We start from the raw sequence: 23,847 nt of genomic DNA on the forward strand, positions 1-23,847 counted from the left end.
GAATGACGGGAGGGAGGGAAGTCACAGCTCGGCAGAAGCGAAATGAACTGAGATGGGTGAACATAAGATGAATTGTATTTTAAAAAATTGTTTTTGTTTTGTTTAATTGGAAATTTTTTAATAAAAATTATTTGAAAAAGAAGAAATGTTACATCCGCCTTTGCCCAGTGATCTATTTTACTACGATATTTCAATAGTCGACGCTTATGGATTTAACATTTCTCAGCCGCCCACCTCTTGTTGGCTGTTATTTACTCCATCTTAAGCTGTTTTTCCCTGGAGGTGTGCCAGAGGTTTAATTCATTACATCTTGACAGCTCGTTTTGTTCTGTGTTTATAAGTTCTCCCCGACTCCTTTAGTTAACCACCATGCCCGTCTGTCAGAGGAATCGGAAATAAACAGGAGTCCAGAATGGCTATGAAGCGACTAGCAGGGCCCTTCTTAGATGGGTGTGTTCGGGATGTCACAGGCGCAGGCCAATACGCACCACTGAAAACGTTACACTAAGGACTGCTGTGGAAAGTCTTTCAGGGTTGGGGGCATCGCAAATGCTAGCCAGATGGCACCCTCTGCAGCAAGCTTCCCCCCCAGCGTTTAAAGGGCATTTAAAATAAGATCACGAGATGCATTTATAAAGGCTCATCCTCAGACAGGTCCTTGTTTGCCACTGTTCCCCTGCAGCAGCGGTGTCCTCTGTGTGTGTGTTTTAAAAAAGCCAAACCACAGGCCATCGCCTAACAATGATGATGAAGAGGAAGGGCGTTCTATTACGGCCCATTCAGCCACTGAATTGGTGCCGGACTCTTACAAGCTGCACATCCATTTAAAGCACACGCCCTCCCAAAGGATCGCGGGAACTGTAGTTTACCTGGCACAGCATTGCAGTTCCTAGCATCCTTAACAAACTACAATTCCCAGGACCCTTCCCAGAGGTGAGGGAGATGAGCTTTAAATGGACGGCGGGGATGCAGAAACAGTAAAGAGTTCTGAGGTCCCAAAATCAAGGCTCGGAATGTAATGCCTCGGTGTTTCGGTCAGCATACAGATCTAATAGCTGTTGGCCTCCAAAAACTGCAGTTCCCCTCTGATGCCTTGTTTGTGGACTTCCAAGTGACCGTAGACTACCGTCTTCCATCAACTCTATCAGCCAATGGCGCAGGATGATGATATAAAGCAGTTATTGTACAACTTTAAACAGTCATGGCTTTCCCCAAAGAATCCTGGGAACTGCGCTTTTGTTAAGGGTGCTGAAAATACTGTTTCCCGCACAGAGTAGTTTAACAATCGATCCCTCATCACAGGGAACTCTGGGAATTGTAACTCTGGGAGGGGAATAGAGAGGTCTCCTAACCGCTCTCAACTCCCAGGATTCTTAGGGGGGAAGCCATGACTGCTTAAAGTGGTATCACAGTTGAACATGGCTTTAGATATTATTTCCATCACCTCAAAATCCCAGCGCCCAAGCTCTCACATTGACTACAAAGCCACGTTGGGGGAAACTGCCAGTGTCTCTCTCCCCTCACTTTTCCTGCACTCCCCTGAAACGATGTTTTTGTTGACGGTGAGCGTCTTTTTGAGGAGGTCATTTTTCACCTTGATTTGTTTGTCTGCTGTCCTTGGGAGAGGCCACGGTTGGTCTGCCATCTCTTTTCTCAAGCATCACTGACAGCGGATTTAATTAGGTGCATTGTCAGAGAGCGGGGAACATTCCATCCAGACAAAAAACATTGGGGAGGGGGAAAATGAAAAGCTTAGTTGGGTGAGGGGTGTGGCCCGGAAAGAGGATGTGTGGCTTGGAGAAAGTTTTGAGGGCCATATCAAGATATCCAGAGGACCACATTTGGCCCCCAGATCTCCGTCTTCTTTTTACTGGAGATGTCAGGATTTGAACCCGGGACCTTAAAGCAGAGGCTTCACCCACTGAGATATGTTCCCAACTTCAGAGGTCCAGCTGCAGTTTTGCCTACTGAGAAAAGGCAGGGCATGGAGATTGGCTGGCAAAGACAGGCGGCTTGTGTCGGGAGTTCACAGGAGACGTTTTGGTTATTTTTAAAAGGCTTTGCCCTCCGCAGATGAGCAACGCTCTGACATATGGCCCATCCCACAGGACTTACAAGACATGCAATGCAGAGGCTCCCTCGGTGATGCATAGATCTTCCTTGCAAGTGGCTCACGGTTGCCACTTAGGGATTTAACGGAGCAGAACGGGACACTCTGGATTAATGATCCAGGAAGGAATCTGCTGGACCAGCAGTCTGGTCCCATTTCTCAAATGTGCTCCTACAAATCTCCTCCTTTTTCTGGGCCAACTGCCAAAGGACGGTCAGTTTTATGCCTCCCCGACTTGCCAGGGATGATCAGACTGCAAATATATATATATATACGCAGCACGTATGTCTGCCTCAAATATATATGCATTCCTTATGTTCATCTGCTTTGTTTTGACAGGGTCTCCTACCTGAAATAGGACCAGATCCACAGTAGCTAAGGGGCTTGGCTGGAAGAGAGAACTTTGTGTGTGGCTTGTGTGCCTGCCAACAGCTTCCTTCTAATTCGGACGTGGGGGAACTTTGACTCTCCAGATGTTGCGGAACCACAACTCCCATCACCAGCAAGCATAGCCAATGGCCAGGGATTATGGGAGTTGTAGTTCAGCAACAGCGGGAGGCCCAAAGGTCGTCCCTCCCCCCCCACCTGTTCCAACATCTTATAAACACAAGAGATTATTTTCTTAATTTATTTCAAGAATGGAGAATCTATGGCCATCCAGGCCAAATAAATGATGTTGGACTCTTTTCTATCAGCTCCAGCCAACAGAGCACAAAGTGAGGGATAGTGGAGATTTAGATTTCTTACATTAGCCTGTTATCTACCTACCTACCTACCTACCTACCTACCAAATCTATCTATCATTGTTGTTTAGTCGTTTAGTCATGTCCAGCTCTTCGTGACCCCATGGACCAGAGCACACCAGGCTCTCCTCTCTTCCACTGACTCCTGCAGGTTGGTCAGATAGATATCTATCTTTATCTGGTGTCAAAAGGCCAGGGTAAAGAGGTTATGTCTTCTGCATAAGGCAAAAGCTATACAATGAAGGTGTCAGGTGCAAGTTTAGGGGTTGTCAGTACTGCAAACCTTTTCTTAAGCAGACATTCCGATTTTCTGCATCAAACCATCCCCCGAATAAAGAGTCATCTGTTTAAATATCCCCAAAGTGTCTTTGAATTGCTGGATTGTTTTGCCTGCTACATTAACACCCCAGAGAGTCATGTGAAGGATTCCCCAGGCAGTCGCTGAATGACATGTAGATGAGAGAAAGAGCAAAATGCCAGGTTACGTCTTGCACACGACTTGCCCAGGAGACAAGGCCACATCCCCTAGTCAGTGATGGCCAAACTTGGCCCTCCAGTTGTTTTGGGACTACAATTCCCATCATCCCTAACCACTGGTCCTGTTAGCTAGGGATGATGGGAGTTGGAGTCCCAAAACAGCTGGAGGGCCAAGTTTGGCCATCACTGCCCTAGAACCTCTGTGCAAAAGAATAATGGCATCATTTAGAGTTGATGGAGGGTTTCTCCCCAAATAATAATAAAAATAATAATAATATTTTATTTATTTATACCCCACCCTCCCCAGTCAAAACCGGGCTCAGAATGGCTGACACCAGTAAAATTACACTTAAGACGTAAAAGAAAGAAAAACAATTAATTAAAATATGGCTTAAAATGCAGTTTAAATTTAAATTTTTAAAATGCAGCCTCATTTTAAAGTAGCCCAAATCAAAACCATAAGGGAGGAAAACATAGGGGTCAGACTGAGTCCAACCCAAAGGCCAGGCGGAACAGCTCTGTCTTGCAGGCCCTGCGGAAAGATGTCAAATCCCGCAGGGCCCTGGTCTCCTGTGAGAGAGCGTTCCACCAAGTCAGGGCCAGTACTGAAAAGGCTCTGGCCCTAGTTGAGACCAATCTAACCACCTTATGGCTCGGGATCTCCAAAATGCTGTTATTTGTTGACCTTAAGGTCCTCCGCGGGGCATACCAGGAGAGGCGGTCCCGTAGGTACGAGGGTCCTAAGCCTAAAGTTGGATGGTCCCCACCAGTAGCACTGTAGGCACTGGTCGAAAAGCCTGGATCAGTACCAGTCGATGGGGACAATGAGGGAAGCTTGAGAAAGCAAGGCAGAAGAGAAACTTGGGGTAGAAAATCCAAAATCCAAAAACAAAAAAAACCCACCAATATTAGGGCAATACTTTTATTAGGCTGATAAGAAATGTCACAAAGATAGTGAGAAAGCTTTCGTGTTACCCAGGAGTCTTTGGCAGGTTGGTAAAACAGAGTGTGGGGAGTGGGAGGTTTGAGGAAGGAGAACCATCGGTTGATGGCGAAACTACAGGCCCCAGGTCACGGTTTTAAGATGGAAAATGGGAGGTGATGGATGATGGCAGGAGTGAGAGAATGGGCGAAAAAAAAACATGTTCACAATCTCAAGCTTGCTGTGAACTAAGCCATGCGGAGAATGAGGTTGCCTCCAAAAAGCCACACAAAGCCCCTGAGGTTCTCAGATTAAACCCATCAGTGTTTTTTTCCCTAGAAAAATAGGTGCCGGTACTCACCATGAAGTTGTTACAGTAAGTGCCACACTATAATAATGGTTTTCAGGAACCCAAGACTAGGGCAAAAGGTTTATTTTCAGCCTACAGCAAGGAATACATTAATAAAAAGAAGCCGAGTTCCAATCTGACTGTGCCTCGTGGTCTGAGAAAGGTTATCCATCGTCCCATTCCAGAATCTCCCTCCACTTCGTTCTCAGGAATCGCACTGCTCTGCAATCCTATTTTTGTACTTTCTTTTGAAAAAACCACACTAGAAGGGGGTGAAAAGAGAGCAGAAATAAGCAACGGGGAATCTGGCTAATTTGTTCCATTTTTTTTAAAAAAAGCAACAACAACAACAGTTTCAATTTTAAAGGCAGAGAATAGTAATAGACGCCTTTCAAGTTTGTAAAAGAACGTGATGGGAGAGCTCTTAATCAAACTCTCTGGCATGCTCCTGTGCTCATAGAAATTCACTCTAATCCCACGGATGGGGGAAGGGGAGACTGTGGCCCTCAGGAGGTTCTTAGACTCCAACTCCCATCAGCACCAGGTAGCAGGGCTGGTGGTCATGGGGTGATGGGAGCCAGAGTCTAGAGCCACAGGCTCCTCATCCCTGTATATACATGGGAAGGTGCTTTATACAGTCAGGACACTGACCCACCCAGCTCAAAGTTCTCTAGACCAGTGTTTCCCAACCTTGGGTCTCCAGCTGCTTTTGGACTACAACTCCCATCTTCCCTAGCTGGCAAGACCAGTGGTCAGGGATGATGGGAATTGTAGTCTGAAACCAGCTGGAGACCAAAGGTTGGGAAACATTGCTCTAGACCAGGCATCCCCAAACTGCGGCCCTCCAGATGTTTTGGCCTACAACTCCCATGATCCCTAGCTAACAGGACCAGTGGTCGGGGAAGATGGGAATTGTAGTCCAAAACATCTGGAGGGCCGAGGTTTGGGGATGCCTGCTCTAGACCAAGGATAGCCAACATGGTGCTCTTCAGGTGCTGCTGAACTACAACTCCCAGCATCCCTGACCCTGTTGGCTGCTGGGAGTTAGAATCCCACAACATCTGGAGGGTACCATGTCGTCTCCCTGATGACTGGCAGTGACCCTCCAATGTTTTAGGCCAATGTCTTACCCAGTCCTGCCTGGCGATGCTGGGGGTTGAACCAGAGCCTTCTGCGTGCAAAGCAGGTGCTCTAACAATGACCTACAGCCCTTCCCAGGTGTAAAACCCTTCTGCTGTGGTCTGTACCAAACCCCCTTGATGCTCGCTCACCAAGTCACCCCCTGGCAGCAGCAACTCAGATATCAGCATCTTCCCACTGACAACATCCTAAAAAAATCTGGGAGGGGTCGAGCCAATGGCCCATGTCCTTCTGTATTGCTCTTTGACGGAGATCTGTTCAAAATCTTTACTGAACCCCTTTAATTAAATCTGCCAGGACAACCAATGCATTTTACGTCCTTTTACTCCCCTGCGATCAAAATGCATCTATTGCTCTCAGTGTGGGCAAACATTGCGCTGCAGCAAGCCCCGCCAGGAAACTGACCCCAGACGTTATGTACTTTTTTCGTCTTCTGGAGTTCGTGACATGACTACAACAGTTTGAAATGTGGGTGCCTCTTTTATTTTACTCTGTGCTGCTCTTATTAGTTTATCCTGCTGTAGTCATTTGGATAATGCACCCTACGCGCTTATTACTTTGCTTCTTCAACGCTGCTCATCGACCGCAACAGTAAATATTGGATTTGACTTGACCCAGCCTATTTTTAAAACACGGCTCTGCGGAAGGAATACCAACCTTATAAAGAACGGCGATGATTAGCAGCAGCAGCACCAAGCCGCCCACAGAGCTGCCAACGAGGAAGGGGAGGAAATCAAACACTTTCTCCTTTAGCAAGATCACCTTGATCTACGTACAAGGGGCAAAAACAAAACAAGGGAAGCTGATGCATATTGCAGGGCAAGCGATCCTAAGCCCTTGAGGCATTTAGTGCTCTGCTACAACCTTAAATTGGTTTAAATGTTTCAGCTCCCTCATAAACATGAGTGGGCTGCACATTCACAGCTGCCTGGATGTGTATGTAGGTGTAGAAACACACAGTGAAAATCCAACCGTAAGATACTAAATCAGGCATCCCCTCCAGATGTTTTGGCCTACAACTCCCATGATCCCTAGCTAACAGGACCAGTGGTCAGGGATGATGGGAATTGTAGTCCAAAACATCTGGAGGGCCAAAGTTTGGGGATGACTGTACTAAATCATGCTATTAAGCATTGGCTGCCCTTTCGTGAACCCCCACAACCAGTCGCAGAGGGAAGCTGCCCCCCAGGGCCCAATGATAGGGCTGGCCCTGCTGTGCTAAGGATTGAGCTGCATTTCTCACTTTCGGTTCTCCTTCCATCCTATGCCTGAAGGAGCGTCTCCAGCCCCATCGTTCTGCCCGGACACTGAGGTCCAGCTCCGAGGGCCTTCTGGCGGTTCCCTCGCTACGAGAAGCCAAGTTACAGGGAACCAGGCAGAGGGCCTTCTCGGTAGCGGCACCCACCCTGTGGAATGCCCTCCCACTAGAGGTCAAAGAGAACAACAATTACCAGACCTTTAGAAGGCATCTCAAGGCAGCCCTGTTTAGGGAAGCTTTTAATGTCTGATGGATTTCTGTATTTTAGTGTTTTGTTGGAAGCCGCCCAGAGTGGCTGGGGGAACCCGGCCAGATGGGCGGGGTATAAATAATAAATTATTATTATTATTATTATTATTATTATTATTATTATTATTCCCTGTGGAAAAGGGCTGAAGTGCCTTTGCCTCCCGCTAGTTACCTGTGTTTTGTAATTTTCTGCATTCAGGCCCACGTAAAGGTCCCTGTCAAAAACGATTTCCCCTCGAACCAGCAAGTCAGTCCTGTTTTCTAAGGCCTAAAAGGAAGAAGCGGAAGAAGCAATAGCAATGTTTATGACACCCAACTGGACTTTCCAATAGTTAAGTGAGGAAAGTCAGTATCGGCCAGGCCAGGGGGGGGGGACCTTTAGCCCTCCTGCTGTTAATTTACGTATTTCCTGCGTTTATATCCTGACTTTCTCCCAAGCGGGGATTCATATTTTTTCCCCAAATAATTTTTATTGATTTTGCATATTAACAGAACAAAGAAATAGACACATAAACAAAAAATAACATATTTTCCTCCTTCTTCCAACCCCCCCCCCCGAGATCCCTCCTGCCACCAGGTATTCCCATGGACAGTGCGCAGTCGAAGGTGGTGCATCTTTATAGTTGGGCTTGTCCCCACCCCCCCTCATCTCCCCAGAACCCCCCCCCTGCCACCGAGAGATCCTAGGGAAATAAGAAGAGAGTGGGTGTCCACCCAACCATTTATCTCAACTTTATCAAAAATCACCCAAAAAGAAAAAAAAACACAGAAATAATTAAAAAGAGAAAAAGAAAAAAAGAGCAACTGCAAAAAAAATATTAAGAATAAAGAGGAACAATTAATAATTATTCCTTTCATTCCTTTAAAATCATTGTATTATTATGGGCTTCCCCTACCTCCCCCCTTTTCTGATTTTCATTTTTAACTCCATTTTAGCAGTTTTCTTCTCATATTCCCCTTTCTATTTTCCAAACTCTCCAATCTTACTTCCATAGTATCCTTATTTCTAATAAATTTATTTTCTAACATCTTTTCCCATTCCCTCCCTCCCCCCCCCCCCAGCACTCCCTCTGCCACCGAGAGTCCCAGAGGAAAGAAAGGGAGAGGCAATGATTCTTTTTCCAATTGGGACTTTCCTCTCTATCCCCTCTCTATCCCCTTCCAGTCCAGCAAGTACCAAAGTCCATGATCCAGTTTTCAGTCCTTTTTTATCCACCCTATTAAACAACAAATATTCCTCCTTCATCCCACCCCCTTCCTGACAGATTTTTCAATCCTGTCTTCTCCGTTCTCCCCCCCCCCCATAAGTCCTTTCTTCTTTGTATGATGCTTTTCTTGTGGGTTTTCTGTCTCTTCAAAAATTCTTGCTTTTTCCCCTCCTGAGGAGGGTTAATTCCACTCTCAGCTAAGTCTTTATTCATTGGCAAGTCCTGTATTTCATCCTCATTTACTTCAATTGTGTTGTAAATCAGTTCGTCTGTCTGTTTATCCTCATGCACCATTTCTTGAAGTATTTCATCTTCCTGTAAATCTTGATCTTGATTTATTCCTTCCAATTGTTGTTGAGTCTTATACATATTAATTCTCATTTCCCACAAGAGTCTCAAAACTTTCTCCTGGAAGCCAGGTGTGTAATCTTCTGTTGACATTTTCCTAGCTTTTCAAGGGCAGAGCAAAACTTGGGAAACAGGAAGTGGTTACAAGTTGCAGTTCTTCCACATAGCCCAAACTGGATACAGTATATTCTCAAATATCGAACCAAAAGTTTTAAAGTGTCAATTCCTTCCTTTCACTCACCCCATTATATTCCACTCGCTGTTCTGTTCAGGGTGCCGAATTTCAGGGTACAGAAGGGTTCTCTTCTTCAATTGAATATATTTGCAGGGATTCTTATTGCCTAAAACAATTCTCCCCCCTAACCCTGCCTCAGGAGGAGAGTCTTTAGTCAGTCCTCGGAGATATTCAAACAATAAAGTTTTTAGCCCCCCGGCACTGGGATTCCTCCTTAAGCTGCTTCCTCTTTAAATCAGTAGGGGGGAGATCGGCTTCCGTTTTTTAAATCTCACCCCCATTCCAAATCTCAAATCCAATTTTAAATCTTTGAGTCCTTTTTACTCACGGTCTCTCAATTTCCTGACTTCTTCTTTTGGAAAAATCCAGCGCTCTCCGCCTCCGGCACGGAGCTTCTCCCTGCAAGGGTAGCGATGGCGCTCCAAAATGGCCCCGCGACTGCGACCCTTCTCGCTCCGGAGCTCTTATTAGAGCCTGCCGGAGAGTTGGGGAGTCGGGATTGGGGCGCTGCTTGGCTATTTCTGCCCCCAGAACGCGCGATCTGGGGTTCTTTGGGGTGCAGCGGCGCTCAAGGGTGCAAGTGGGGATTCAAGCCCCAGCAAGCATGGCCAATGGCCTGAAATGAAGGAAGCTGTAGTTCAGGGCTCAGAAGTTCCCACACCTGGTGCAGACAAAGATAGATCAAGGATCTGATTCAACACAAAGCAGCTTTATAAGTTTTTCCATGGTGCAGAGAGGGGACTATTAAGGCTATGTGGACCAGATTCTAGCCTCTTGGGTCAAATTTGTAAGGATGACAGGGCCACCTACCTGTCGATCGCCTGAGGCCACTGTAACATCAAGGGACTGGGCACGACTTTGAAATCCCAAAATCGGGACACCAAAGCACCTGAGGATGTCAAAGCACTCACCAGTACGTTTCCGAGCACAATTCAAAGTGTTGGTGCTGACCTTTAAAGCCCTAAACGGCCTCGGTCCAGTATACCTGAAGGAGTGTCTCCACCCCCATCGTTCAGCCCGGACACTAAGGTCCAGCGCCGAGGGCCTTCTGGCGGTTCCCTCGCTGCGAGAAGTGAGGTTACAGGGAGCCAGGCAGAGAGCCTTCTCGGTAGTGGCACCCCGCCCTGTGGAATGCCCTCCCAGCAGATGTGAAGGCAACTATTTTACTTTTAAAAGGCAACTGTTTAGGGAAGTTTTTGATGTTTTATGCTGTATTGTTTTTAATACAGTATTCGGTTGGAAGTCACCCAGGGTGTCTGGGGAAGCCCAGCCGGATGGGCGGGGTATAAATAAATAATAATTATAATTATAATTTTTCCCAGGCTTCACAATTGCACTCCCTGCAGAGGACTCATGCAGTCGATCCATCAGGCTTTGGGCTGAACTGTCGAAGCCTGTTTTCTCTTGCCAAAGCCCAACCAGGAGTGTACTTCGAGGCTCCCAGTCATGCCTGACATCACATATTATGCCGGCCATGGGGTGTGTGGTTTAGGGGGGGAAACAGCCTCACCGGTCCATTCTGAACCTCTGTCAGTCCAAGTTTGGTCCGATGGCCAGACATTCCTCACCCCTGATATACTCAGTGGTGGAACTTTGCCCCTGGAAAAGAATCTCTCCCCGCAACATATACCTGTAAGGAATTAGCTAAAGGTAGCTCTGCCGTCACAACCACGTCTTCCTTCTCTGATGTGATGGTACAACTCACAAGCTGGTATCCAACTCCCTCACTGTCCTGACAGAGAAAGAGCACAGTTATATTTCAAAACAGAGCGGACCCATAGGAAGAGAGACTATAATTGTGCACAATGTGACTCCACCTTCACTGCAAACTTTTAAGACGAGTTGTTTTTATTTAGTTCCGAGTCCTTCATCTCCTGACAAAAGGGGGGTGGGACTCGCAACAGATAATTAAAAAACCAGCTTTGCTTTCACTGGATTTCTGCCTCAGCTCATTAATCACTGACCGGTAATGAACTTGGGGACTTGGGCCATCAAAAGGCACCATTTCTCTGGTAACAATTTGCAATGGGCATTTTCCTGGTAACAGAAGCAGCCTTTGATTGTAACCCACAGATTTTGGTTGGTAAAAAAAAGTCACCTATTAATTACATTTGAGTTTGTTTGCTTTGAAAAAACTAAAACTCCTGGTTATTTGGGTTTTTTTCACTCCGGTTTAATTTCTCTGTCTCCCCCCACCATAGCTGCCAAGTTTTCCCTTTTCTCGCGAGGAAGCCTATTCAGCATAAGGGAAAATCCCTTTAAAAAAGGGATAACTTGGCAGCTATGCCCCCCACCCCACCAACCTTTGTACTTTATGACTTTCTTGTATGCTGCCTTCTTGAGAGGCAAAAGGGCAGGAGTGTGATCAGCAAACATGCTTCTTCCCTCCATAGCCCTATTTTTACCTTTGAGTCTGTGCGTTCAAGGTCCGTTTTGCACAATGTGGTATTCTGATGAAAGAGGAGAAAAAAATTAATGAAACAGGGTTGAGTCCAATGTTGGTCATACTCTGAGTAAGCAACACGGAAATGAATGGGGATGGTCTAATTTCAGCTTCACTGAGTTCAATGAGTCTACCAAGAACACTTAATTAGATACAACTCATAGCACTTAGGCCATGTCCACAATATACCTTTAAACACATTCCTTATCTAAAAGAATTCTGGGAACTGTAGTTTGTTAAGACCTGCTGTGAATTGCAACTCTGTGAAGGGTAATCATTTGAGGGAAACAATGTTTGAGTGTGCTTTATATGTACAGAGTGTGTGCAGTATTAAAGTCATACAGATTTCTGATTGTATACTGTTGCCTCTTTTAAAATAATAAATGTACCCAATGTTAATCCTACTCAGAGAAGACCCACTGAAATTAAAGGACTTAAGTTAGAACCTGCTGCTGGATCAGTTAGAGCAGGCATCCCCCAACTTTGGCCCTCTAGATGTTTTGAACATACTTTTTATTAATTTTACAAAATACAAAAAAACAAAAAAACGGTACATACTTAAACCCCTTTTCCACCTCCTTCCTACCCACCCACATGGGTCCTCCCCTGCCACAGAAGTATCCCATGTATGTGAACAGTCAGAGATGGTCCATTTTATGCTTGGATTTCTGTCCTCCTCCCCCTCCCCTGACCCCAAAGCCCCCCCCTGCCACCAGGGAGCTCCAGCAAACCAGGGCAGTACGCAGGAGGACATCCATCCAACCATCTATTGTCATACCAAAAAAAGAGAAAAATAGAAATAGGAAAAAAGGGAAAAAAGAAAGGGCGGAAAAAAAGAAAAAAACAATACAAAACAGAAAAAATTTTCTTGCATTCATAGTTGTAAAACCATATTTTGTGGGCTTCCCCTCCCCCCCCTTCCCCGGTTTTCATCCCTTTTTTATCATCTGCAACAGTTTCTTACTTTATAAAACATCTGGCCCTCCAGATGTTTTGGACTACAATTCCCATCTTCCCCGACCACTGGTCCTCTTAGCTAGGGATCATGGGAGTTGTAGGCCAAAAAATCTGGAGGGCCGCAGTTTGGGGATGCCTGTGTTAGAGCCTGATGCGAGCATCCCATTTTAACACTGGTATTGAAAGCCATACTAAATCTGCAGGCCCTCCAATATTCTTCCAATGAAAATAGGGACGTCCTATTCCATAATGATAATTTTACTATTTATACCCCACATATCTTACTGGGTTGTCCCAGCCACTCTGGGCAGCTTCCAACATATATAAAAACATAATAAAAACATGTAACATTGTTTTTTTTTAAAAAAAACTTCCCTATGCAGGATTGCCTTCAGACAGCTTGGGGATCGGATAACGCCATCCTCTCCAATGAAAACAGGGACATCCTAAGGAAAAGTGGGACATTCTGGGATCCAATCAGAAACCGTCAGGACAGCTTATCTAAATCAGGGGTGTCCCTGGAACACAGGGATACAGTACTTGGTCTGAATCTGACAGTGGAAGTAGCCATCATAGCTTGTGGCCAATTGAAAGCCTGTGATCTGCCATGAATTTGTCTTAATCAACCAAAGGGCCCACAGATAGGAACACAAGCCCTCTTCACCAAAAAGCAAAAAGAAGGAAGGAAGGAAGGAAGAGAGAGAGAGAGAGAAAGAAAAAGTGTTTTATTGCCACCCTGTAGTCCAGAATTCTTATGCCCCTGTTACAAGTATAGGGCTGATTCTAGCAGTACCTTTTGCCACTAATAATAAATTGACTGAGTTTATTTGGATTCTTCCTTTCAGCAGTGAGTTGTGAGATGCTTTGGGGAACAACAAACATCCACCTCTTATAAAAATACAATCAATTTGTGTATGTATGTGTGTGTGGGGGGGGGGGAGGCAGTTTACAAAACAGACCAAGGAGGTCAAACACCAACAATTTGGCAAACACAGAATAAATTTGGTACGTATTACAAAACAAACACACACACACACACACACACACACACACAAAAACCCCACATATTGACTTAAATACGTTTGTACAGAGGAGAAAGAAAGTTAGCAGATGGTAAAAGTTCCAGCTCCTGGTGCTTGTCTTACTGTACACCAGGGACCTCGGCAGCCTGGCTTTAATTACTTGGTTAATTACATGTTTATTTGAACAGTAGTGATAAACAGCTGATACAATGCTCAACCATATAGTTTATGGTGAGCTCTTGGGGAGGCAGCTAATGAGAAACTTTATTTCTAATTATTATCAATTTTCAAATGTATCATTTCAAAGGGCATTAACTATTTATGTGCCTAATGCGCCACCTATTACAGATTGCTGTGTTTGGAATTCATTTTGGTAGCCGCAATTTAAAAATTACACTGTGCAAAGCAATCCTGAGGGGGGTGGAATTCATGGGGGAAACATTAGTGAGGATGCAAAGGCAGCTGGATATAAACGTTTCAACCGGCATTCTAAGGTGGTTTTCTGTTCTGATGATGAATTCATATTTTTTGTTGTGTACGGTTTTTCTTTGAAGTTTATGCACACTGCTTTGAAATCCTGAATATTAAGAATATAATAGAAATATAAAGAATATAAAATAAACGGAAAAGAAATATTTTATTTTTTCAGCGTTACCGTAGTTATACTCAAGAGTTGACCCATAAAAAGGAACGGGCTTAACTTAACGTCTATTAATTTCAATGGTTCTGTGCATTAAAGTACATACCACCCATTATATTTTTATAATATACTTATAATACACACACACACACTACTTTTAAACTCACACCTCAGTTTGGAGCAGAAAGAATAATCCCGCCACACACCCTCAACTGAACGCAGATTTCCCCTGCCTGACCCCTCAAATGGCGAGCAAAAACCCAAACAGGACGCTAAGGTGTAGAGCGTCGCCCCAATTCCCCTTTCCTCTAGGGGCCGTCAAAGAGGGAAGATGCGCGGGGCGGCACTCGATCTATACCATAGAGACGGGGAAGGCAAGACAGTACAGTAATGGAAAGGAGCAAACCACTGCCTCTCCCCGAAAAATCTCGCGAGCGCTTGGGCCGCGCGCCGCCGCCGCCCCGATTGGCTGCGGTGGCCGCGGACGCCTCTCACGAGGGCAGCTTTAACGAAAGTTTCGCCGGGGTTCTCGCGAGAGCTGGATTTCAAATGGTGGCGGGCGCGCCGAACTTCCCTCCGTAGCCTAGCGAAGGAGAAGGAACCCGCCCCTCGAGGGGCCCGCCCCCTCGCCCGCTTCCGGCAGACCACTTCCCGTGTGGGGTGAGAGGCGCTCGGGCAGGGCCTGGTTCCGCTCGCATGGAGCGGCCTGGGGCCCGGCTGCTGAGGACGTACTCGGGGCTGCGGGGGGGTCCGGGCCGGGCCAGGCCGTGCGCGGCCTCCGCTGCTGCCGCTCGCCGGGCTGGGCTGAGGCGGCTGCCCCCTCCCGTCCCCTGGATCTCGCCCCCGGTGGACCGCAAGCGCATCTTCAGCAGCAGCAGCTGCTCCTCCCTGTCCTTCGAAGAGGCAGCCTCCTCTCCCTCCTTCGGAGACCCGAGTTACCTGCCCTCCAGGAGGGTCCAAAAGGCCCAGAGGCAGGAAAAGGCCCCCGCTGCCCTCCCTTCCTCTGAAGACTCCGATTTCCTGCCCCCCACCAGGAAGGCCCGGCTGCGCAAAAAGCCCCCCGCCAGGAAGGGCACGGCCAAGAAGAAGGGGAAGGGGGCCAAGGAAAACAAGGCCCCGCAGGGGGAGCTTGGGGGCCAGCCTGCTGCCGGCAACACCTTTGTGCTCCCCACTCCGCTGCGCAGGAACATCACTCAGCGCCGCCGGAAGCCTGTCCAGAGAGGGCTGAGTATACGGTTGCCTTTGCTGTCGAGCACCCCCGAGCTGCCGTGTCTGGCGAAAAGGGATTTGGAGGAAGAGGGAGGAGAGGGGAGCATCCTGCGGAGCAGCCCTGTCTCTTACGCCCGCTGCTTTCACCCTGAAGATCTGCAGGAAGTGTTGCAAGAGGACTGCTGTCGTGGCGGCAGTGATGGCCTCCCTGAGCTGAGCTCGATGAAGATGGATGGGGATTCCAGGGAGATGGGAGGCAGCTTGGAGCTCTTCACCCTGGAGGATGTCCCGAGTCTACAGCGGAAGTCTTTGCACAAGAGTTCCCAGGTTGAACCTCTGCCCATGACGTTGTTTCAGCCGCACTGCAGCAGCTCACCCCATACACTGTTCAAAAGCAGCTCTGCCTTGCAGTCTTGCAATTCCTGCAGCGAGACGGGTGCATCTTTGCAAAACAGGGAAGGGCTCACAATCTCGCCGGGGTGTTATGTGGTCAGCCCCAGTCGTCTTCAAAACCCAGATGCAGATCATGGCCAGAGCCTCCCAGTGTCACCAAAAAAGCCTCTTTGTGGTGTTTTCCAGCTACAAGCCAGTTTGCATGATGACAAGATTTCCCTCTGCTTGCCAAAAGATGCAGCACCTCTTGCTAACAAGAGGCAGCGTGTCTCAGTTCAAGCACGCACCAGTTATCCAAAGGCAGTTGGTGAGCTAAACGGAGCGGTCTCGGAAGAAGGGAATGGTAACATAAAAGACTATAGTAACCCCCAGCTTCAGCCCACTGTGCTCCTGGACAGTCGGGTGGTCCCAAACTGGTTGGCTAGTCAGTCCACCAAAAAACAAGCAGTAGTCCAGCTTCGACATACCTTGCAGTCAGAATCTCTCTGTGGCCTATCTGAGACCAGCAGAAAGTTGGTCCCCACCTGTAGCACCGTAGGCACGGGTCGAAAAGCTTGCATCAGCGGATTCAGTACCAGTCGATGGGGACAACGAGGGAAGCTTGAGAAAGCAAGGCAGAAGAGAAACTTGGGGTGGAAAAGGCAGGCTGATCCTTCCCTCCTTCAGAAACACCTGAAATGCCAGAAAATGGAAGACTATCTTTCCTCGTCAATTCTGTCTCCAGAGTGCTCATTCAAGAACTCCAGCTTGTGGCGCAGGATCCGGGCTTCTTTTTCTCTCCACAAAAAAAAGATCATCCTGTCTGAGGCGGAAAGCTTAAGCAGCAGCATCGTTGCCAATACTACTTTTCCTTCCGTGACGGAGACTCCCAAGACCCCCTTCACTAGAAAACTGGGCTACTCTATAGCCCCTTCCTCCTCTATGGTCCTGCTGTCGTCCATGAACTCTTCTGCCACGCCAGAGATGGTTCTAACAGATGAGGAAAAAGTCTACAGGGAATGTAAGCAAGACAGCCCCATCTCCTTTGAGGAATGCATCTCCCCCGATAAGATGCAGAAGTGTGAGAAAATTGGAGAAGGTGTTTTTGGGGAGGTTTTCAGGACAGAAGGTGAAAGGGGTCTCACAGCTTTAAAAATAATCCCCATTGAAGGGAGCGACCGAGTCAACGGAGAACCTCAGAAGACCTTCGGCGAGATCTTACCCGAGATCATCATTTCAAAAGAGCTCAGCCTTTTGGCAGATGAGGTGGTTCACCAAACGTCTGGGTTTATCTCCTTGCATTCCATTCACTGTGTCCAGGGCAGCTACCCTGACCATCTCTTGGCTGCCTGGGATGAATACCACAGGCTGAGAGAATCTGAAAACGACCGGCCAGACTTCTTTGGAGACCAGCAGCTCTTTGTGGTCTTGGAGTTTGAGTATGGAGGCATGGACCTGGAATACATGCGGAACCGGCAGCTGAGCTCTGTGCTGGCCTCCAAGAGCATCTTGCACCAAGTCACAGCTTCGCTGGCCGTGGCTGAGGAAGCTTTGCACTTTGAGCACCGAGATCTCCACTGGGGCAATGTGCTGGTGAAGAAAACCACCTTAAAGGAGGTGAGCTTTACGTTGAATGGGGAGACCCGCACTCTCCCCACCCACGGCATCCTTGTCAACATTATTGACTACACCTTCTCCAGGCTGGAGAGGGATGGGTTAACTGTGTACTGTGACCTGTCCACCGATGAGGAGATCTTCCAAGGCAGAGGTGACTATCAGTTTGACATTTACAGGCAGATGAGAGAGGAGAACGCAAACAGCTGGGCTGACTACTTCCCCCACAGCAACATCTTGTGGCTTCACTATTTAGCAGACAAACTTCTGAAAGAGGTGTCTTACAAAAAGAAGCCCACAACTTCCTCCTTGAAACAAGCACAGAAGCAGCTCAAACGGTTCTCTGAGGAGGTTCTCAGCTTCAAGTCTGCCACAGATTTGCTGAACACAAGCAATTTCTTTCAGTGACTAAACCGAGCCTTGTGGTTGTCGAATGGTGAAACTTTCTGGTGCTATTGTAAGCATGCAGGTATTTCTAATGATTTATGCATATAATAAAAGATAAGGTGTTTTCTCTCTCTTAACTTTTACTTGCACTTTTGGTCAATTGCAGTGGATCTTCAAAATAATTGGTTTGTGTTTTGTCTTAATAGATTTCAGCCTAATTTACACCTCCCCTCCTCAAATTGCTTTTAGTTCAAAATCATTTTAATTCAGAATTTAGGTCCATGCATTTTTAATTAAAGCCTTTATTTTAAATCTTTTTTTAAAAAAAATCTTGCGGGATTTTATCCTTTAATGTTATAGTTCCTTTTAAAAAATAATATGCATACTGTAGAATGCACTTGCTAGTATTAAACCTGTTAAGAGCACTGCTTTATATTGGTAAAGATTTATATGGCGTCCAACTTGTATGTATGTATGTATGTATGTATGTATGTATGTATGTATGTATATTTTTAATGAGTATTTTTGTAATGGTTGGAACAATACAGTTTGTCTACCATAAATTGTACCCCACCCATGTCTCTTTTGTAGGACCCTTGAGGTTCAGGAGCTCTCCTCTAACCCCCCCCCCCGCCGCGCCTAGTAAATCCAGAGTTCACATACTGCAAATGAACTACGTCAGTCTAGCTAGGTTTTACATTATCCCCAGGCTACAGAAAAGGTGATGTTCTACAAGTCCCATCATCCATAGCCACGAGTCATGCTGGTTCGACTGATGTTGTAGTTCAGCAACATCTGGATGGCCAGAATTTCCCCAAACACACCTGGGGTGAGGGGGGGTGGTGAGCTACAGCTGTGTTGGGATAACAGTGCAGGGTGGTCCATTGGGGGAATGACAAAACTGCTCCCCCAACCTCAGTCCGCCCCCTACCAGCCTGCCTTCTTACTTCCGTTCAAATCAGGACTTGGTGAAAGAGTGGGAAGGTTTGAAGGATTATTTAGGAAAGTACTGCTCTAAATTAGATAATCTGCTATAGATGGAATGTATAAAGCGCATGGGAAAAGGAAGAGAAAGAAACAAGATGAAATGGATATATGAGTTAACAAGATTCAGACACAACTGAAAACCTTGAAATAGAAAAATTAAGAATGAGACCACACAAGGGTGAGGGGACTCAGTGGGGGGGGGGATTGGGAGGGAGGGAGGGGTTTAGAGATCTATCGATGACTGGTTATTTGGTTATTGTTACTTTTCTGTTTCTCCTTGATTGGTAATTAGAGTGTATTTGTTTATTAGTTTATGTTTTGTAAATTTGAATATGTATGAAGAAAATTTAATAATAATAATAATAATAATAATAATAATAATAATAATAATAATAATAAAATGCAGTGGGGCAGATGCTGGCACTGTGCTATCATCCCAGCAGCTTCATATCTTTATAGCTATACTCACACGTGGTGGTTGGTTTTGTGTTTTATTTTTTTTAAAAAAAAAGTGGGAGGAAACCAGAAAACGTACCTGCACCCCTGCCGCGTTCTTTATGCTTGCAATCTGGCGGTTTTCTATGTTGACAGGGACCCAGATCCGCAACTCAAGCTGTGCCCCAAATTGGTTCCCTGTGATCTGCAAAGAATTTTTATATATTTTTGAATGAAGGGTAAAAACACCGACATCAGGTAACAACGAACCTTAGGGATGAGAGGAAGAGTACGGCGGCTTTGTACCTACATTAAATGTGAATTGGGTGCTGGGAGAGGTTCTTTCATCCAGGCTCACATAGACATTTGGAAGCTGCCTGTGGACAAACATTTTAAAAAATAAATTAATTGGACAGCTGTTTGATCATTGCAAAACAAAAACATCAGCAGCACACAAGGAGCTAACCCAGAATTAGTACCTCTGGTTAAGAACTTTGCTTCAGGATGAGAACAGAAATTGTGCGGCGGCAGCGAGAGGCCCCATTAGCTAAAGTGGTACCTCGGGTTAAGAACAGTTTCAGACCTCCAGAACGAATTAAGTTCTTAACCCGAGGTACCACTGTATTTCAAAGTGTTGGTGCTGACCTTTAAAGCCCTAAACAGCCTCGGTCCAGTATACCTGAAGGAGCATCTCCACCTCCATCGTTCTGCCCGGACACTGAGGTACAGCGCCGAGGGCCTTCTGGCGGTTCCCTCGCTGCGAGAAGCCAAATTACAAGGAACCAGGCAAAGGGCCTTCTCGGTAGTGGCACCCGCCCTGTGGAACGCCCTCCCACCAGACGTCAAAAAGAAAAATAACTACCAGACTTTTAGAGGACATCTGTGACGGATTGGTCTGGTTGGCAATAGAACTCCGACGGACTGCCAGGAGTTTAAAAGGGATGGGAGGCAGTTAATTCGGTTGATTAGGAGAGGGTTGTGGGAGTTGAGAGGGAGCGAAGGAGCGTGTGGGTAGGAGTAGGAGATCTTAAAGTGTTCTGAGGAGTTTTCTGGAATTACATTATCTAGCCATTGTTAAATGAAACTAAGAATATGATCTAAGCCTGTACACATGAAAACATTACGCATTTAAAAGTCCTCTAGTTTAAATAAAGCTTTCTTAAATGTTATATTAAAAGTGGATGTGCCTAGTTATTCCAGCTACGTATCCTAACTCAAAGGGGTTGTGACTGTAGGGAGGTGGTTAGACTAAACCTGGGGAGCAGGAAAATAGTTTAAAACCTCAAGGTCAAGCCCAGGGAAGACAAGTGCCAGGAGGAGGCGCCACAAAGTAGCAACAGGCTGTGGAGGTGAGCCTTAGGTTAAAAAGGGAATCCTTACAGTGAGCACAAGGTGGTTCCTGATACACTTGTCGGGAGTTAGGAAGGATACTGAGCCGCGTTACGGCAATTCGATTACTAGCAGACCCCAAACTTAAACAGGCAGTTTATTTGGGGCGTAAGAAGGATAAGTGTGTTGTTTAGGGAATAACCTATTTCCTTCAACACTGATAGAGTTATACAAAGGGAGGTACGTTGCTTTTGGGCGGGATCCGCACATATTAGGTGGGATCATTGAAAGTTTTTGTGACAACGCCGGGACTGTCATAATAATTGGTGACAACGTCCTGGGTTCGTCGCAACATCTGAAGGCAGCCCTGTTTAGGGAGGCTTTTAATGTTTAATCAATTATTTTATTTTTCTGTTGGACGCTGCCCAGAGTGGCTGGGGAAACCCAGCCAGATGGGCAGGGTATAAATAAATTATTATTATTATTATTATTATTATTAGGATCTGCCCACACACACCAGAGGCTTTTCTAGGATACCAAGTGTTTATGGTGGTACCCTCCAGATGTTCGACTCCTGACTTGTCACTGGCCAGGCTGCTGGGAGTTATTTTTACTACTGTTTTGTTTTATTTAACACAATAAGCAACTATTTTACTTTTAAAAGACAACTGAAGGTGGCCCTGTTTAGGGAAGTTTTTAATGTTTGATGCTGTATTGTTTTTAATATTCAAGTGAGCAATATATCTTCCACAATGTCCAAATCAGATTAAAGGATGTTGAAAGACAAAACATTGTGGCAGCCGCAAATAGAGTTTGCTCCCCCATGGTCTATGATTTAAATATCTTAGATAATAGGGTCAACTATATTACAAAGCTAATAATCCCAGCCCAACGTAGGGCATTTATGCTAGCCCGACTGAATGTATTTCCCTCGGCATTTGTCAGGGGTAGATATCAGAACACTCCCAGAGGCAAGAGATACTGTAGGTGTTCTCTGAATGTGCCGGATAGTGTAGAGCATATTCTGTTTCATTGTCCACTCCACAGCATGCTGCGTGAACATGTGTTGTCCCCCCTTCTGGGTGTTCTGGCACCGCAGCATGGTGGAAATTTTGGATTCTGCCTGTCTGACATTGATCATAAGGTGACTGTGGGAGTAGCTGAGTTTTTGGCAGCAGTGCCTCAAGGAGTAGTTTAATAGGAAGAAATCTCAGATTATATATATATATATATATATATATATATATATATATATATATATATACATACACATACAATTAGTATATGCAGTTTACTGTTGCCTCTTTGTATGTATTTTAAATACTTTTGTATGTGATTCTTTTTCTTGCGATTCTATTTGTAAAATGCCTAATAAAGGTTTGATAGTAATAATATTCGGTTGGAAGCTGCCCAGAGTGGCTGGGGAAACCCAGCCAGATGGGCGGGGTATAAATAATAAATTATTATTATTATTATAATCTATAACCACAGCCTAGGGCTTGTCGATCAGAAGTTTGGTGGTTCAAATCCCTGCGATGGGGTGAGCTTCCGTTGTTTGGTCCCAGCTCCTGCCCAGCTAGCAGTTCGAAAGCACGTCAAAGTGCAAATAGATAAATAGGTACCACTACAGTGGGAAGGTAAACAGTGTTTCCATGTGCTGCTCTGGTTCACCAGAAGCGGATTCGTCATGCTGGCCACATGACCCGGAAACTGTATGCCGGCTCCCTCGGCCAATAATGCGAGACGAGTGCCGCAACCCCAGAGTCGGTCACGACTGGACCTAATGGTCAAGGGTCTCTTTACCTTTTTATATACAGTTGAAGGGAGGGGAGAGACAACCCTCTAACATTTGGAAAAGCAGAAAGTAAAACCTTAAAATTACCAACTGAAAATGGGTTTAAGGCAAAGGACTGCTAGATGTTTAAGTCCATTCAAAGGCGACTATGGGGTTGCAGCACTCCTCTAGCTTTCAGGCCGAGGGAGCCAGCGTTTGTCCACAGACAGTTTTCTGGGTCATGTGGCCAGCATGACCAAACGGCTACTAGTGCATGGAGGGCTGTGATGAGTGCCAGAGTGCACGGAAATGCTGTTTACCTTCCTGCCGCAGCGGTACCTATTTACAGTATCTACTTGCACTGGCATGTTTTCGAACTGCTAGGTTGGCAGGAGCTGGAGCAGCAACGGGAGCTCACCCCATTGCAGGGATTCAAACCACAGACCTTCCGATCAGCAAGCCCAAGAGGCTCAAGTGGTCTAGACCACAACATTCAAAAGATCAAAATCAAAAAGAGCTTTAAAAAATTAAGCACAGCCAACTGCCTAAGTCCTGTCTCATTCGTTTGTGTCCAAAGAGACATTCCGGTTTTGGTTAATCCTGAAGACACGACCTGGTGAGGATGGCGTTCATGGAGTATTTCACACCCAGGGAATGGTCTTCTCTCAGGGCTGTGCTGTTTTTGTTGGCACTGTGAAAATCAAACAGATGAGCTGCATTATTTATATCCCACCTCTTTCCCCAGAACAGAACTGTTACCTTTCTGCGGTTACCTGATGACTCTAAAACAGCCTTCTCCAATCTAGTTAGTGGCCTCTGGAGCAGGGGTCCCCAGACTTACCGCGCAGCGGGCTGGAGGGCGGGGGAGTGCGCGCCCGTGCGCATGCACACATGCACGCAGTCGGGGGGAAATCGCCGAAAATCGCTTGTGCGCATGCGTATGGGCCTCCCCCGACCCGGAAGTGCATCGGAAATGACCTCTTCTGGGTCGGGAGAGGCCCATACGCATGCGCACAAAGGATTTTCGGCGATTTTTTGCCGATTTTGAAGATTGTCGCCGCGCCGCGCGCCATAAGAGCGGGCGGCGGCAGCGGGCGGCGGGGGTCGTCGCGGGCCGGATTGGGAGGCCAATTGGGCCGCATCCGGCCCGGGGGCCGTAGTTTGGGGACCCCTGCTCTGGAGATTCCAGCTCACCCACCCACCCACCCCAATCTACTTTGGCAATGCGCATTAATAAAACACCAGGCATAAAAATGTAATGCGCCGAACATGATCATTTGCCCTGTCCGAGTCAATAGTTTTCAGCAGAGGCTGACCACTTACTTGGTAACGTTAAGCATGAAATTAGCGGATTCTGTGGGGAATTTTTTCCCATCTAGTTGCCAGGTCACTGAAAAATTTGCCTGTGCAGCAAATGAAAGGAGAGAGAGAGCAAGAGCAAGAATTAGATAATGAGTACTTAAGCAAAATAATCAAATCCTGGACTCCTTCCACTTTTAAGCATTGGTGGGCATAGCTGCCAAGTCTCCCGTTTTTCGCGGGAAGCCCCCATATTTTAAACCTTTTCCCGCTGGCAGCCCGGATTGGAAAAATCCCGTAAATCCCCCGGATTTCCTACCTGCCAGGGAGGCTCCATTTT

At 46.4% G+C, this 23,847-nt stretch overlaps 2 protein-coding genes across 3 annotated transcripts in view; one reads left to right on the forward strand and one right to left on the reverse strand.

Moving 5' to 3' along the window:
* Nucleotides 1-4,669: 4,669 nt before the first annotated feature.
* ITGAE (integrin subunit alpha E) overlaps nt 4,670-23,847 on the reverse strand; it is a 67,569-nt gene continuing 48,391 nt past the window's right edge. Inside the window, exons 24-32 of one of the 2 annotated variants that reach the window (XM_060283081.2) lie at nt 23,532-23,611; nt 22,822-22,899; nt 19,416-19,482; nt 19,206-19,310; nt 11,445-11,489; nt 10,670-10,771; nt 7,421-7,516; nt 6,399-6,509; nt 4,670-4,863 (exon numbers count right to left, since the gene is read on the reverse strand). In XM_060283081.2, the coding sequence (XP_060139064.2) occupies nt 4,807-4,863; nt 6,399-6,509; nt 7,421-7,516; nt 10,670-10,771; nt 11,445-11,489; nt 19,206-19,310; nt 19,416-19,482; nt 22,822-22,899; nt 23,532-23,611 (741 nt within the window). In that variant the 3' untranslated portion in view covers nt 4,670-4,806. The remainder of the gene's footprint in view (nt 4,864-6,398; nt 6,510-7,420; nt 7,517-10,669; nt 10,772-11,444; nt 11,490-19,205; nt 19,311-19,415; nt 19,483-22,821; nt 22,900-23,531; nt 23,612-23,847) is intronic. The other variant, XM_088657872.1, reaches the window with a different exon arrangement.
* On the forward strand, nt 14,639-18,256 carry HASPIN (histone H3 associated protein kinase). The gene has a single exon (XM_035139806.3). The coding sequence runs from the start codon at nt 14,798-14,800 to the stop codon at nt 17,702-17,704; it is 2,907 nt and encodes a 968-aa protein (XP_034995697.3). The 5' UTR covers nt 14,639-14,797; the 3' UTR covers nt 17,705-18,256.

Source organism: Zootoca vivipara, chromosome 14 (assembly GCF_965207765.1).
Source record: "Zootoca vivipara chromosome 14, rZooViv2.hap1.1, whole genome shotgun sequence".
Classification (NCBI taxonomy): Eukaryota; Metazoa; Chordata; class Lepidosauria; order Squamata; family Lacertidae; genus Zootoca; species Zootoca vivipara.

Bases quoted from the DNA above. Each gene is read 5' to 3' on its own strand.
- HASPIN (XM_035139806.3), top strand. From the start codon at position 14,798: ATGGAGCGGCCTGGGGCCCGGCTGCTGAGGACGTACTCGGGGCTGCGG.